The sequence below is a fragment of the Humulus lupulus genome, chromosome 5 (genome assembly GCF_963169125.1).
Source record: "Humulus lupulus chromosome 5, drHumLupu1.1, whole genome shotgun sequence".
Lineage (NCBI taxonomy): Eukaryota > Viridiplantae > Streptophyta > Magnoliopsida > Rosales > Cannabaceae > Humulus > Humulus lupulus.
In genome coordinates, this window is record NC_084797.1 from 29,439,316 (window position 1) to 29,455,310 (window position 15,995).

The 15,995-nt window shown below is 32.4% G+C and overlaps 1 protein-coding gene across 1 annotated transcript; it reads left to right on the plus strand.

Annotated features, from left to right (window-relative positions):
* The first annotated feature begins 2,647 nt into the window (after positions 1–2,647).
* On the plus strand, positions 2,648–6,759 carry LOC133834696 (uncharacterized). The gene is made up of 2 exons (XM_062264377.1): positions 2,648–3,069; positions 4,888–6,759. Exons 1-2 carry the CDS (start codon positions 2,977–2,979, stop codon positions 6,328–6,330), a joined length of 1,536 nt encoding a protein of 511 aa, XP_062120361.1. The 5' UTR covers positions 2,648–2,976; the 3' UTR covers positions 6,331–6,759.
* The last annotated feature ends 9,236 nt before the right edge of the window (positions 6,760–15,995 follow it).

Below are 15,995 nucleotides of genomic sequence, written 5' to 3' on the forward strand. Positions count from 1 at the left end.
TGTTTCCTTTTCTATGTGTTAACATCACATATAAAAAGTTATTTCTTTTATATTTTATATATAAATAATTACCATGCCTTGGTCAATATATTTTATGTTGAATATTTTATTTCACTCAACCATTTAGCTTACAATAGTTTTTTTTAAATATATATATATATTAATGTAAAAGTTTATAATTATACTTAATTACTAAGAAAATTATGTGGGAGTTAAAGAAATGGCATGCATTAGACTTTTGTTCTTATTTATACTAACAGAAATAAATAATGATATGGTCACATGATCAGAATCAAAACAAATCTATCAGCATGTTATAATAAACAATTTTTCTAAATGGCCCCTTTGAAACAATGAATTTTAAAAAGTGAACAATCATGGTTTAGAACTGTGTAATCCAATATGTACTGAATTATGGAATTGAAAAGAAGAAAAAGGTTAAACTATATGGGAAATGTAAAGAATAAATAAGATAAATCCATACATAAGAAAAGTGAAGGTTATAACTCATAAGATGATATATATATAGATTAGATTACTAAAAAGTGACTTTTGAAAGGTTAAAAGGTAAGAGAGTTAATGGAAAGCAACTTTTTTTTGAGAGAGAGAAAGCTAATGAAAAAGAGTAATGAGGCCAAAGAAGAACAGGTTGAGATATCATTATCACAAAACCAAAAGGATAATTGGCTCAAAAAGAACCACCCGTGCAAGTTTTGTTTATGTGCGAAAAAATAATAATTATAAAAAAAATAAAGAAATATTAATTATGATTTAATAACTAATAATTAAAAATTATAATTTATTAAATATATTTTTTTAAAAGAAAAAGAAGAAAAAAAAAAGAAGAAGTAGAGGGAAGAGGGTGTCGCTGTCGCACGCACGAGGGGTGCGCACAAAAAACCATCAAAATGCAAAGTGGATGTGGATCTAGCACACGTGCACACCCTTGACCAATCAGAACACGGCAAACTTTATTTATTATTATTTTTAATTATATAAAAACACGTCTTTTTACCAAAATACCCACTTGTAATTTTTAATTTACATATCAGAAAAATTAGTCTCTTACGCCTCACGAAACGTTATTTGATATTTTATGTAACTGATATCATATTAAGAGTCTTCACAAGTGTTATGACTTACATCAAATAATTTTTTATTAATTAAAATTAAGAGAAAAAAAACGTTACTAAGGCACCGTTCTTGTTTATTGATAAAAATGAAATAATACGAGGATAATGAAATGTGGTGTGATTTTTTTTCCTTTTCTAAAAAGAATTATACAGTTAGAAGTAGTTTTCAAGTATTAAATATAAATAGAAAAAAGGAATATTGTGAGAAAAAGAATAATATATCCAAAGAGATTGAAAATATGTTTGATTAGATTTTGGTTAAAATGAGTAAATTGGTGAATAAATTTATATCTGCCCATCATCACACACATCTACCAAATTGTCTTCATTCTAAGTTTACGTATACCAAGTCATGACACTCATAATAATAATAATAATTGCAAGTACCTAAAAAAGCTTATAACGTTAGATCTTATTTATATGGGTGTATCTATTATTACTTTTTTTTTTTGTAAATAAAATAAAATTTGAATATTTTCCTCACACCTTTACCTATTACGTATTATTTCAAGAATTAGTCATTAGCAAAACATTAAATGAACATTTTTCTACTCAGTATTTTTTTCTTTTAATAAATATATTAAAAATTGATTAATAATATTCTTATTTTAGTTCATATATCACTAGTTCTTTTTTCTTTTAATTTCTTTCTTCTATTTCTCTGGAAGAAATTAAAAGTGCTGAGTTTTTATTTATTAATTCTTCTTGTTTGATTCAATATAATTGAAATATAAATTATAACATAAATAAAATCTTTACTCCTACATAGGCTTAGCTGTAATAAGAAATTAAATATCATATTAGAATCGTATGGGCATGTTTATTATATATATATATGTTTTGTAGTAATGAAATTAATTAATTAGTCATTTAAAAAAAAATAGGTGGGGATGGCAAGATTAAAGAAAAAAAAAACACAAAATTTATGATATATATTGTCGACGGTCATAATTGTTTGGGGTATAATTACTATTCTAACCTTGTAGGACCCAAGCAAACAAATACGATCACGAGGGTCATGCTTGGGATATAAAAGGGTATAATATTTTTACTTTTGTATATATGTACACCATATATATTTATATGACCTTTATTTATTGTATGAAAAGAACATGATCACGAGAATCATACACCGTTGCCGGTTCATAGGTTTTGGTATTAAAAGCCAGCGTTATTAATTCATCTCTTTTATCATTCATTTAGTGGCATAGAATGTAAATCATGACTAACATTAGGGGTAAATGTGTCAACTTAATCAAATTTTACAGCCAATACGTTTTGGTATTATTAGGTGTTCAAATACATTAAAAAAAATAAAGTCTTTAGCTGTGTAACATAATTAATTATTTAATTTTTTTAAAAGGTAATTAATAATTTAAAAAAATAAAAAAGAATTAAGAATGCTAATAATGAAGCTATTGGAAATAATAATTGGTGGGTCCCATTTATCCTTTGGAGATGACGCGGCAATATTTTGTTGTGTAAAAAGTAGAAACCGTAGCATAAAGACTGGAGGAGAGAGAAGGTTGGTTAAGACTTAATAGAGAGAGAAAGAAAGAAAGAAATAGAGAGAGATTGAAAAAGAGTTGTTTTTTAGTTTGGGTTTGAGACTTTTCTAATCTAATGTGCTAAGTTTTTAGTATGAACTATAGCTAAAAAAGAAGGGTACCTAAGATTCATTCATAGTCTCCGACCGAATTCCATACCCGATTATGTTCTCCAATTCTCACCGGAAAATTCACTCCTCCTCGGCTTCTTAAGTTGGAAGTAATAACGCCGCCGGGAGAAAGGAGACTTTTTCTTTTCTTTTCTTTTCTATTTGGATCAGAATCGGAATCAAAATATGAGAAGTATTAACAATAGCGTTGAAACTATTAACGCCGCCGCCACTGCTATTGTCTCGGCTGAGAGTCGAACTCAACCTACCTCCGTTCCTGTAACTCTCTTTCTCATCTATCTCTGTGTTTGTGTTGTTCCTGTATGCAAATCTATATATATATATATATGTATTTTCATGTGTTTTGTTTATATTTACATGCGTATGTGCCTGTAGTTTATACGTATGTATTGGATTTCTTTATGGATTTTGCGTTCTCGGTTCTTTTTTTTTTCTTTTTTTCTTTTGGTTGATGAGATTAAAAGTAGGATCTTGACTTTTGTGTTCTTCGTTTACTTGCATCATTAAGAGTTTATTTCTTAAGCATTTCTGGGATATTTTTGATGGAGAATTGGGTTCTAAAATCATATAGTTCTGGGAATGATCTCTTTATTTTTCTTGGATAGATTTTTTTTTAATTGTTTTTGTACTGGGTTTTGTTGCTTTAGATAGAGAAGAGAAACATTTTTTTTAAGGTTTGACAACTTGATTAGTAACTAAACGAGGCTCTATTTTTGGATCCCTGGTTTTTTTTATTAAGATTTTCATTCGAATAGCAAACAAGATTCAACCTTTTTCCACTCAATTCTAATTAGTTTGATCAAGATTTCTTTTTGCAACCGAATAAACATCTCCTGTTTAACAAATTGTTATTGATATGATCCAAATTGAATGATACCTGTGGCCAATTTCCCAACTTTTTTCCTGATTTGTCTTCACCCGAGCATCACTTAAGTAACTTTCTCACACTTGATCTAAATTTTATTTGTATTCTGGTTTTGTCTACCTAGCTTAAAGCCTTAAACCGGTTCGTGTGAGACTAAATTTGGGTGCTATTTCAGCCCATATCAAATGTAATAAGTTACATCTAAGCATATATGGGTTTTGGGGAGGTCTATTCTACATTTGAAGAACAGACTTATCATGTCGTTACCCAGCAACCCTCTTTTTGCAAATAATTAGATGAGGAGAGAGCCTGTTTAAGACATGTTTGGAACTTGGATTGTGGGTAGTATTAATGTGTTGGCATAATTTAAGAAGCTAATTGGTCACATGATATGCTGTTCTCCTAATCCCCCAGCCTTATCTTGTCCCCGGGGACCTTAGTCATAGAGGGTATGCTCTGGACCTGGTGGTCCTTGTCGATGGGGTACCATGATAAGTCCCGCCTAAGAACATTTTTAGGATTATTCACTTTCACTTCCAAATTCCATTAACTTTCAGCAAATTTTTCACATGTCACGTTCAAGAAGCAGGGCACATGTGATATAAATCCTTTTGTTATATTGACCCTAAACAATTATGATGCTTGAAATTAGCTTTATGGTACAGTGACCTACCTTCATGTCGATTGCCATATGTTCACAGGGAAACATGATTTATATCCCATGCAAATTGCAAAGTTGATTTCTTTTTGTAACTTTACTATTGGTCTTCGTAATTTTCTTGGATGTTTTCTGACTTCTTTTTCCCTACCAACATTATGGTTAAATCTGCATTCTTTTCTGTTCAAGGCATTTGTTTGTTTTAGCTCTGTTTCCCTGCTTCAAGAATTATCTGCAAACACTTAAGATATAATTACTCTAAACTCTCTTCTTTCTGGTAAGGGCTGGCAAAAACTTGACCAGTTGATATATTTGTAGTCTGTACTGGGAAATTTTGATATAAAGTTATCTTGGGTTGCTGTTTGTATAAGTAATACCAATAAAGCAATTAACATGGTGATATCTTATAATTTTTTCTTGCCAAAGTAATGCACCTGATATCTTCTTTTGGCTTTTATAGAATGCTTGCAATGTTCCCAGAGGTATAGGAACCAAATTTTGGCTATAAATTCTCATCGTTGGCATTCTTTGTTTTTTCATTGTTTGGCTGCAGAAAAGAAGATGGGGAAGTTGCTGGAGCCTATATTGGTGTTTTGGATCGCATAAAAACAGCAAGCGAATTGGTCATGCTGTTCTTGTTCCTGAACCAGTGTTACCAGGTGCTGCAGCCCCTGCAGCTGAACACCGCCAAGCCTCCTCATCAGCCATTATTCTACCCTTTATTGCTCCTCCTTCTTCTCCGGCATCTTTCCTCCAATCGGAGCCTCCTTCTGCTACACAATCCCCGGCTGGATTGTTGTCCCTCACTTCACTGTCCATGAATTCATACTCTCCTGGTGGCCCTGCATCCATCTTTGCCATAGGTCCTTATGCCTATGAGACTCAATTAGTCTCACCACCTGTATTCTCTACCTTTCCTACTGAACCGTCTACTGCTCCGTACACTCCTCCACCTGAATCTGTTCAATTGACCACCCCATCATCCCCTGAAGTGCCATTTGCTCAACTTTTGACATCTTCACTTGACCGAAGCCGAAGAAACAATGGCAGCAATCAGAAATTTTCACTATCTCATTGTGAGTTTCAGCCTTATCAACAGTATCCAGGAAGCCCAGGTGGCCATCTCATATCCCCAGGATCAGTGGTCTCAAATTCTGGAACCTCATCTCCTTTCCCTGATAGACACCCTATGCTTGGGTTCCGCACAGGGGAAACTCCAAGGATCCTGGGCTTTGAACATTTTACCACCCGGAAGTGGGGTTCAAGATTGGGTTCAGGTTCCTTAACGCCAGATGGTGTGGGGCTGGGTTCAGGGCTGGGTTCAAGGCTGGGATCTGGGTCCTTGACCCCAGATGGCAATGGTCTAGGTTCCAGGCTTGGCTCTGGGTCCTTGACCCCAAATGGAGCCGGGCTTGAATCAAGAATGGGTTCTGGATGTCTGACACCTGATGGGACTTTGGTGGCTGTTTGTGCTGATAATTTTGTGCTGGAGAACCAGATATCTGAAGTGGCATCCCTGGCCAACTCAGATAACGGATGTCACAACGACGGGTGTGTAGTTGATCATAGGGTGTCATTTGAGTTGACCGGCGAAGATGTTGCACGCTGCCTTGCAAATAAGTCTGCATCATTGAATAGCAGAACTGCATCAGAGTCTTTGGTTGATATATTACCAGCAGAATGCCCCACCAACATAGATGGTGTAACAACAGATACTGATAACAATATTAATTCATATGAATTATGTGTTGAGGAAACTTCCAACGAAACTTCTGAACATGATTGTCGAGAAGGAGAAGATCAAAGCTATCAGAAGCATCGATCAATCACTCTTGGGTCAATAAAAGAGTTCAACTTTGACAACACAAAAGCAGATGTCTCAGTTAAACCAACCATTGGCGCTGAGTGGTGGGCTAATGAGAAAGTAGCTGGTAAGGAACCAAAGCCTGGCAACAGTTGGAGTTTCTTTCCAATTCTGCAACCTGGGGTCAGTTGACGTATAACTTTTACTGTTGCATTTATAGCTTCCCATACTCCTCTGCAAAGACTCCAATTGGTTTTTCTAAAAAGAAAAACTACTAACCCTTCTGTTTAAATCTTAGAAAGATTACATTTTTGAAGATTAAGGTTGATAAAAAAAAGGAAAAACTTGGGATACATTCTTGATGAATAGATGAAACTTAGCGGTGAAAGAGGACAGTTTATGAATGTTTCATGACCCCAAGACACAATGCAGAAAGGGGAGATTAGTTTGTAGAATGGCTAGTGTGAGTAGTAGTACTCTTAAGATTCTAGAGATTAGCGCATTCTTTATATATGTTATACAAGGGATAGTGTTTCAAGTATAGTGTTTTGATGTGTATTAGTTTTCTTGTAATGTGTACAAATTATAAAAAGAAAAAAAAAGTTCATAGCTTTCGCATAATATGGCTTCTATATCTTAATATTTTTTTTCCCTTAAATTGGCGACCATTTTTCTTATGGTACACTTTTAATTAGGGGTAGAAAAATAAAAATTAACATTGGATATTAATTAATGATTAATTCCGCATGTCATCGTAGAGAAAAATTGAACCCTTTTTTTTTTAAATAAAATAAAATAAAACAATGAAATTTATGTTTGTCACCTTATTTCACGTCTCTCTCCAGTTAATTGATTGTTTATAAGTATATTTTTATCAGTGATTTTATCCCTGAATTTTTCATAAATATTCATTTACATTTTTATAATTTTTCAAAATACGAAATTACACCATTATGTTTTATTTAAATACCCACACCTTTGTAGTTTCAATAATACCCAAGTGCATTTTTATTCTTTTACCAAATAATACAAAGTAAAGACTTGAACACGTATTTCTCAAAATTATTTTTAATAGCGTTTTACATGCAATGCAATGCATGTTTGTTTAGTTTTAAAATTGTAAACATTGTCTATAATTTTAATAAAAATTGGTTTATTGTTTTAAAATATAGGGTTTATACATTTTTGAACCACGTGTTTTGTCTCATTACGTGTTTGGACCTTGTGTTTTGACAAATTATTTTTTGGATCCTATGTTTTATAAAATGGTTCAAATAAAATTCTAAACTCGATTTTGGTCAAAGTTTTCTCAATTGAAATCACAAATAATTCACCAAACTAACAATTCAGAACAAAAATAAAATTATTCTGCTTAAAATCTGTATTGTTATATTTAATTTTTTTTTCATCAAAATTGAGTTTAGAAGTCTATTTGAACCATTTTACAAATTATAGGGTCCAAACATGTAATTGGAAAAAATACATGGTCCAAAAAAGTATAAACCATAATATATATATATATAATAGAATGAATTATAGTTCTATAATATATATAAATATTTATATCAATAATCTCTACATAAATGACATCTAAACACAACATTAATATATATATATATTTACATGGTTACATGACATATATATAAAATATAATAATAATTAAAAAGAAATTAATAATAGAAATAAAATAAGAATAGAAAAAGTCATAGGATAGACAGTAGCATACATGTATCAACTATTTTTAGTTTCTAATGTATCTCACAATGTCTTTGGTGAATTTGATGAATAAAAATAGCTCCAATCACTTAATAAAAAAAACTATCACACAAATTTATATGATACAAAAAATGATATGTACGCCAATATTATTTTTAAATAAATATGATTTAATTATTTAAATTATCATAAAATATCAATAAAATATCATATTTTAATTAATTAATTTTTGTTTAAGTTTATGTTTGTTCTAGTTTTTGAATTTGGCAAGTGACAACAAAAGATTATATATTATATGTTTAAGTTTAATTAAATTTTGTTTAAGTTATAAAATATATGGTTTTATTATTTTTAAATAATTATCATTGTAAAATATCTCAAAAATATCATATTTTAATTTATTTAATTATTTATTTATTTAAGTTTAAATCATGTTTATAATCTATCATTAAATATAGAATAAATAACATTTTTGCCCCCCGAATTATTACCACTGTCTGATTGTGCCCCCGAATTGTTCGCGTTGTTAAAAATTCCCCCTGAACTATCCCCGTTACTGAGTTGTGGGACTTCTGTTACTTTTCATCCTACATGACTAACAGAGTGTTGATTTGACACTTTAGGTACTAACGTGGCATTAACACGTCACTAGCACGTGTATAATTAATTTAAAAAAAAAAAAATTTAAAAATTAAAAATCAATTTCACTCACTAAAAAAATTAATTTAAATTAAATAATTCATTGAAAATCAATTTTCTTCGATATGCAAAACACAAACCAGTACCAAAATGTGAAAACAACATATAAACAAATTGTAAAAATTCAAAACAAAAATCCACATTGTTCATCAATCTACAGAACATAAGCAAATAATTTAGATCCAAACAAACCCAATATTATATTCTTCATCTTCAAGCTCATATTCAAACAAAAAACTCAAATCCAAACTCGGATTCAAGTAAACACAAGAAGCTTGCGATTGGGTGTGGTGGGCGACTGGGTGCTTCCGACTAGGTTCGCAGAGGCTTGCGACTGTGTGTGGTGCTTCGCATCTGGGTTTGCAGAGGCTTGCGACTGGGTGCTTCACATCTGGGTTCGTAAAGGCTTGCAACTGGGTTCTTGCAGCTGGGCTCGAGGACGTGCGCGTCTCCAATCACGTGGGTGCCTCGACTGGGCTCGCGCACCTGTGCGAGTGGCTGGGCACGAAGTCGCGGAATGATCTTGGGGTCTCGGAGTTCACGGAGATGGGTTCAAGAGGAGGCGCGGGTTTGGGGAAGGCAACGATTTTCGGGGTGGGCTCTCATGACGCTTGGGTTCGTGGGGGATAGGCTTGGAGCTGTGGTGGTTATGGCGACGGAGACTGGTGGTTGGAGGTGGGTATGGCAGCTGCTAGGGGTCCAAGGGAGGAAAGAAGATGAGGGAAAAGAAGATGGGAGAGAGAGAAATATGGTATCAGGCATGGTAATATATTTCATTTTTTTTAAGTGCTGATGGCCAATATTTTTATTCTTTAAGTTAATTTTCATTTTTATCTAATTATTTTAATATTATTCATTTTTAAATTATATATTTAATTAGAATTTTACATGTGGCACTGACGTGGCAGTGTCGTGGCAATGCCATGCCAGTGACGTGGCAATGCCATGCCAGTGACCAAAATGTCAAATCTTTTCTCTGTTAGCCACATGGGACATAAAGTAACAGAAGTCCCACAACTCAGTAACAGGAATAGTTCGGGGGGAATTTTTAACAACGCGAACAATTCGGGGGCACAATCAAACAGTGGTAATAGTTCGGGGGGCAAAAATGCTATTTACTCTTAAATATAAGAATATTCTATTAAATATAAAAATATTCCATTAAAGTTAACGGAAAAAAATAAAAAACTATTAAAACCAAGAATTTCCATTATCTACACACTTTTTATATAGAAGAGATATATGGATTTTTTAATAACTCATATGTTGTATGTAGAGGTGCACATGAGTCGGATTTCAGGTGTATTGGGTTCGAGTTTTGCGGGTTTTGGGTGGGGAAATGAGGTATTGAACCTGCTCCGAAGTTTTCATTTTTTTTTGGGTAATTTCGGGTTTCGCGTTTAGTTGGGTAGGGTAGGGTTTTGGGTGGGATTGGGTCGAAAATGCGCCTGGGTTAAAAAATTTCAAAATTACCATTTTTTTTACTCTTTTTATTTTTATTTTTTTACTTTTCACATGTTTTTTTTTAATTTGTTGTTAGTTTGGTTCAATTGAATTTTTACAAACCTAATTCAAGATTTAATATGCACATATGCATATTTAACAAATTCACACACACAACATTGAAGATTGAACATAAGCACGAGGCAGAATTTGAACTATAATTTAAATTCATATTGAGATGAGTACATTTACATTATACATATCCATCATAACCATACATATTACATACATTACATATACATACTCATATGTATACACATAAAAACATATTATAAATTTATACAAATTAGTATTAGAAACACAAAATGAGAGATTATAAAAGAAAACAAATAAAATCTACTTGCTGCTTGTTTGTTGCCGCCATGCCAGCCAGCCAATGCTTGGGGTCGGGGGGCTTTGTCATTGCCTAGTGCCTACGCCAACGACGGAGAGGGGCTGAGTCTGTGAGCCGTGAGGGAGAAAGAAAGAGGTGAGGGGTCGGGCTTGAGGGCTGGGCATGTGAGTGAGACTAACTGAGAGCCGAGAGGTGAGGGAGAGAGAGGTGTCGTCGGTCGTGGTAGTAGGGTGGCTACCAGCGTGAGAGAGAAGAGTAGCCGAGAGAGAGGGTCGGTGGCCGTGGGTGTGTGTGTGTGTGAGGGTCAGGGAGAGAGAAAAGAGAAAGAGATGTTATGTGTTAGTTTTTTTTTCTTTAGATTTTGTTTAAAAATTAATTAGTTTTTTTTTATTTATTTGTTCGGGTTAGAGTGTAACTCGAATCCGTGAGTATTATTTTCCATAACCCTAACCAGACCAAACCACTCTCGGGTTCGAGTCCAATTTGACCCAAAATTGACGAGTTTGGCCAAAAAACGAGTTTTCGGGTTGCAGGCTGTGTGAGTTTTTGAGTTTTTCAAGTCAAATGTTGAACCCTAACTGTATGTAGTTTTTTTTCAACTTTTTCTTAAAATCTGGAAAAAAGAATTAAAGATTAAATATATGGAATCTTTTTTATTCATATATATAACCTAAATTTTCATAAAATCCTAATTACTTTCACCCCTCTCCATCTCTCTTCACATGTTGATCGTCAATCTCACTCTTAAACACACCAAAGCTTTGTTGTGCATTTTCTTCAGTTGCACTAGCCGACCCGATTGTATCTGATCACCAACTCCTCCATTTTTCATGATCACCGTCAAACTCGAGGGTGCCATTGGTCTTTCTTGTAGTAACATGCTTCTTCTTCTCAGCTAACCTTCATCTTCACCAACCCCCTTCTTTGACAGGAAACCGACAAAATGTGTGTATCGGGATATATTAAATTAGTGTCCTTCAAAAGAAAGCTCATATTTTAAACAAAGAGCATCAAGCACTGCTTACTGAGATGAAACAGAAGCTCTCCAAGACCAACACGAAAAACAATGCTAAAACCTCTATCCCTGACCTTGATCAGAGGTCAGATTCTGACAAAAATGCTTCCAGCTCAAACAAGTCACCTTATTCTTATTACTATGTAGTTGGTTTAAGAGAGAAAAATAAATTATCCATTTTATTTCCCATAATCCTAGAAGCTTATTTTGTTCTTGTTTTGCATAGAGCACTTTTGCAATCAAATTTTACTGGTTGATTTTATATCTCTGTTTTAATCATATTTGTATGAGAGGAGGGCAATTTGGAAGGGGTGACAAAATGAGAATGGTTTAGAAAAATTTAGAGTGGATCTTTTAATTAAGAGTGCACCAACGAGTCCTTTCTCAAGTTCTGCACCTCCCCTTACATACTATGATGGTTCTCCACTCAAAATATATATTTCACCCATGTTATATCTCTGTTCTAACTTCTAGTGTCAAGTTACTTTTTATTGTTACCTTTGTTACTTTTTATGATTGTAGAGTATCATGTTACTTTTTATTGTTGTATTTATTACTTTTATCAATTGTAAGGTACCAAGTTACTTTTTTATATTTTTTATGCTATCTCATATTAGAGTAATGTAGATTTTAAAGTACCAAATTATTTTTTGTTGTTGTTAGTTTTGATATGGTTTTCAACATATTGGGTTACTCTTTTAGATGATAAAAGAGTAACCTGGTCCCTCTGATGGTAACTTAATATAGAACAAGGTAACAGATTACTTCTGGTAGTAACCTTATCTGGAAGCAAAAATAAAATGAAAAACTAACGTTTAGCAAAAAAATAAATGAAAGAATTGAATAAAAATAAATAAATAAAAAATGCATTAAATTACACAAATGTCCTTTACAAATTAAATAAAATGACAAAAATACTCAAAAGAAATAACACAAAACCCAAAATACTACACTAACAATTAAAATATGGAAATAATTCAAACAAACAAATAATATAAGGAAATATTTATCCACTTATTTAGCTTTATTTAAAAAAAAAAGCATAGTGTATACGAAATCTTAAAACATCTATATTTATGAAAACAAATAAAAAAAAATGCCATATCCTACATAATTTCCACTTTTTAATAAGACAATAGTACATTTATTTGTATCCACTAACATTGTATAAAAATCTAAAATATATATATTTTTATTTAAACGTTTATACAAATATTAGTTCACTCTTTGGAAGAATTTTTATTTTAAAATTGTTTAAAAAAATCAATTATTTTAAGTAAAAAAAATTAATTTTTTTAATATTTTATTTAACACACTTTAATAAAAAAATTATTGTAAACTATTTTTTAAAAATTTTATTTTATTTAAATATTTCTATAAATATTTTAAAATAAAAAATAATTTCAAGCAAATAAAATAAATGTATTCTTGTCTTATTAAAATTAATTGGGATATTGACGGCAAAATCCCAATTTTTTACAAAAATTATGACAAACCCCTATCAAAAATTTTGATGGCAAAATCCTTTTCCATCAATGGTTTGTTACAAATAAGCTCTTTTAGGTGTTAATGTCACATAACCAGGTTAAGTGCCAAATAAAATACACGTGGCAACATTTTATAGGCCACATGTAAAAAGAATTAAATAGTTAAATTTAAAAAAAAAAAATTAATTATGAAAAAATTAAAAACTTTTTCAATAATTATTTTCTACTACTCTAATTTTAATATTTTATTATTGCTTTAATGTTTTAAAATAATAATAATATATAATTAAAATTAAACAAAACTTAAGATTGAAAAAAAATTATAATAATTAAATTTCTTTTAATATTTTTTTAAATAATTAATTGTTTTTTTTACATGTGGCCCTATGAAATGCTACCACATGTATTTTAGTTGGCACTTAACATACTTACTTGGCATTTAACTACTAAAGGGGTTACTTGCAACAAACTATTGACGAATGATGTTTGCATTCAAATTTTTTGATTGGGGGTTTGTTGTAACTTTTGTAAAATAATTTGGAATTTTACTGCCAATATCCAAGTTAATTTTGATTGGTTGGTAAAACAAAGGGATGTAATTTAATATTATTGAAAATACAGAGATATTTAAATAAAACATAAGGTATAATTTAATATATTTAAAATCATAGGGATGTATATAGAAGTAAAATTGAATGTACTCATTTTCTAAATTAAACATGAGTAAACAATTTTCAAATATAAAAAAAATTAACATGAGTATTCTTGTATAATATTAAGTAATAATAAATAATTCACTCCTCCCCAATAACCTCGTAAATCTTTCTATAACATTTATTCTTAATAACTCAAAATTTTGCAAGTCTTGATTTAGTGGTTTGTTTGTATAATTGAATAAAAAATATGTTTAAGGGAAATTCTACAATGCACACTATATTTTTGGGTGTATTAGTATACCATCTTCTGTTTTCGGTACTTGGATGATTTTCGGTGCAATTTTTTTTATGATTGTATACATTGTAGTTGTTTAGATCATCATGCAAATTTTTAAATTTTTTTGAATAATTTAAAGTGCTGAAAGCAGAGTTCAAATAGTTTGTTGTACACAGGATTGTTTTTTTTTTTGTGTGTGTAAAAAGTAACATTTTTGAACTAGATTTTCAGCACTGTAAATTATTCAGAATTACCTGAAAATTTGACATGATGCTTTAAATAACTACATTGTACTAAGTCATAAAAAATTGTGCCGAAATAAAATTAGGTGCATCTGGTAAACCCAAAAATGGGGGTGCTTCGGAGATTCACCTTATGTTCATTATTATAATTATAATGAAGAAAGACTATGAAAATACACTTCTTTTGTAAGGACAAGTTCCAATCCAAGTAAAACAAAAAAGTTTTCCAGTAAAAAGAAAAATCTTATTTTAAATATTATTTACAACTTGTTTTTAAGAGAATAATATTTAAATATTTTTTTAATTTAAAAATTCTTTTTTTTTTCAATTATCAGTGTTGTCTGTGATTTCATCATCGGACACGTGGCAGTCATTAGAGAAGTAATTAGGCTCCTTGGGAGGATAGTGAAGCTCTATAATGCTTGCCCAAAGCTCCTTGGAGTGTATTATCCTCCCAACAAGTCGAGTCCCCTGTTTTAGGCATGGATGTCTCCAAGTGAGGCCACGCTCTGAGGACCACCTTAGGTGTAGCGTCCCAAATTTGCTATTAAGGCTTAGGGCTTTGGTTAGTGTACTTGGAGGGCAATAATTGATATATTATATTAATATGTGAATTTGATGAATATGTGATTAGAAATGCATGTTTAGGTGAATTAAATATGCATCTGGGCCCCATTTGGTTGTTAGGGACATATTTGTAATTTTAGCCCGTTGAGGGCATAAATGTTATATTTATGTGTATTGTGATTGATACCACGTGTGAGTGGTGATATAATTGTGGTGCACGATCCGAGACGGTCCTAGGGAGCTGTTTAGCTAGAAAGTCACAACGAGGTCAAATACCCGGCTCGGGAGGAGCTTAGGGGTATTTTGGGTATATTATAATGTGTTTGGGAATTATTGAGTAGTGGTCAGTAGCTTGTCAGTTATTTGGTATGTCGGGATTAACGAAGATTTTTAGGTATACTGGAGGATTTAGCGGGATATGTTAAATACTAGAACACTTCAACAAAAGCAGAGGAAAGAAAAGAACATAATATCTCAACTCTCTCTCTCTCTCTCTCTCTCTTATTCGACTCTCTCATTCCCTCTCCTTGGTGGTTGAGAGCTTGAAGAACCTTGAGGATTTTAGCCTAAGAAACTAAAGAATTTTACTTGCTGTGGCTAGAGGGAATCAGTTCAAGGGTGTGTTTAACACAAAGGGTAAGGTTTCATCCATGTTTTTCTTTAAGTTTCCAAGCTTGTTCTTGAGAGTTTGAGAATGAAAGTTGAAAGCTGGATTTGTGGCTTGTTATTTGTGAGAATTGGGAATCAAAGGGGTTTAGCTTGGGGTTGGATTTGGAGGAAGCTCAAGGTCGAATTCTTGTTTAAGGTAAGAACTTCATGCATTTCTGAGGTTTATATTCTGAAATGGTTTAAGTTTTCTGGTTTGTGGTTTAAGTTTGATATAGTTTTAAACCACTAGGTGATTTATGGATTTGATTGGGTATTTGAGCATGTTGTTGTTGTTTCTGGGTTGCTATGCTGCTCATTTGGGGTTTTAAGTTGAATTGGGACTTGGGTGTACTTGGGTGTTGATTTGGAAGAGTTTTGGCTCGGGAAAAATGTTGGGAAAAACCCAATTTTCTGGGTTCGCGTATGAGCGACGTGACCCTGCTCTTGCGTGCCGTGGCGCTAGGTTGAATCAGGAGGAGGGCACCACTCTGGGCACCGCAGCCCCTATAGGGTTGTGCTGCGGTGCTAGGCCAATTTCTGGGAAAAGGAAATTGTGTTTTTAGGGTTTTGGCTTAGGGGGCTCGGGGGACGCTTTTGCTACCTTGCGTAGGGAAACGGGAGGTCTCGAGAGCACGGGATTGGTTCCGGGAGATGGTTATGAATTGGTTAGTGATAAGAGTGTTATGTATGTGTTGTGACTAGGTTTTCAGCGA